The sequence below is a fragment of the Alligator sinensis genome, unplaced genomic scaffold, assembly GCF_000455745.1.
Source record: "Alligator sinensis unplaced genomic scaffold, ASM45574v1 scaffold227_1, whole genome shotgun sequence".
In the NCBI taxonomy this organism is placed as follows: Eukaryota; Metazoa; Chordata; order Crocodylia; family Alligatoridae; genus Alligator; species Alligator sinensis.
Window position 1 is genome coordinate 2,266,107 of NW_005841966.1, and position 207 is coordinate 2,266,313.

General features: G+C 58.9%; 1 protein-coding gene across 3 annotated transcripts in view; it reads left to right on the plus strand.

The window, feature by feature from the left end:
• The window catches only part of TEX43 (testis expressed 43), a 4,210-nt gene that overhangs the window by 418 nt on the left and 3,585 nt on the right, over positions 1 to 207 (plus strand). The window contains exon 1 of one of the 3 annotated variants that reach the window (XM_025200410.1): positions 1 to 121. The exons of 1 other annotated variant lie outside the window; for it this stretch is intronic. In XM_025200410.1, coding sequence (XP_025056195.1) covers positions 120 to 121 — 2 coding nt within the window. In that variant the 5' untranslated portion in view covers positions 1 to 119. The remainder of the gene's footprint in view (positions 122 to 207) is intronic. One more of the 3 variants, XM_006020722.3, reaches the window with a different exon arrangement.

Below are 207 nucleotides of genomic sequence, written 5' to 3' on the forward strand. Positions count from 1 at the left end.
CCGACGACGCACCGCTAGGGGTTAATGCCCTGACTCGTCTGTGGGTTGGGGTCTCGGCTTTCCCTCCCTCTGCGGCACGGCCTGAGAGCCCAGAATAGCAGTGCAAGCTATGTGTGTGTATGTATGTATGTATGTGTGTGTGTTTCCCTCTCTGGCCACAAAGCTTGTGGGATCGGCAAACCAGAGCGCCCCCCCACGAGCCAGCCT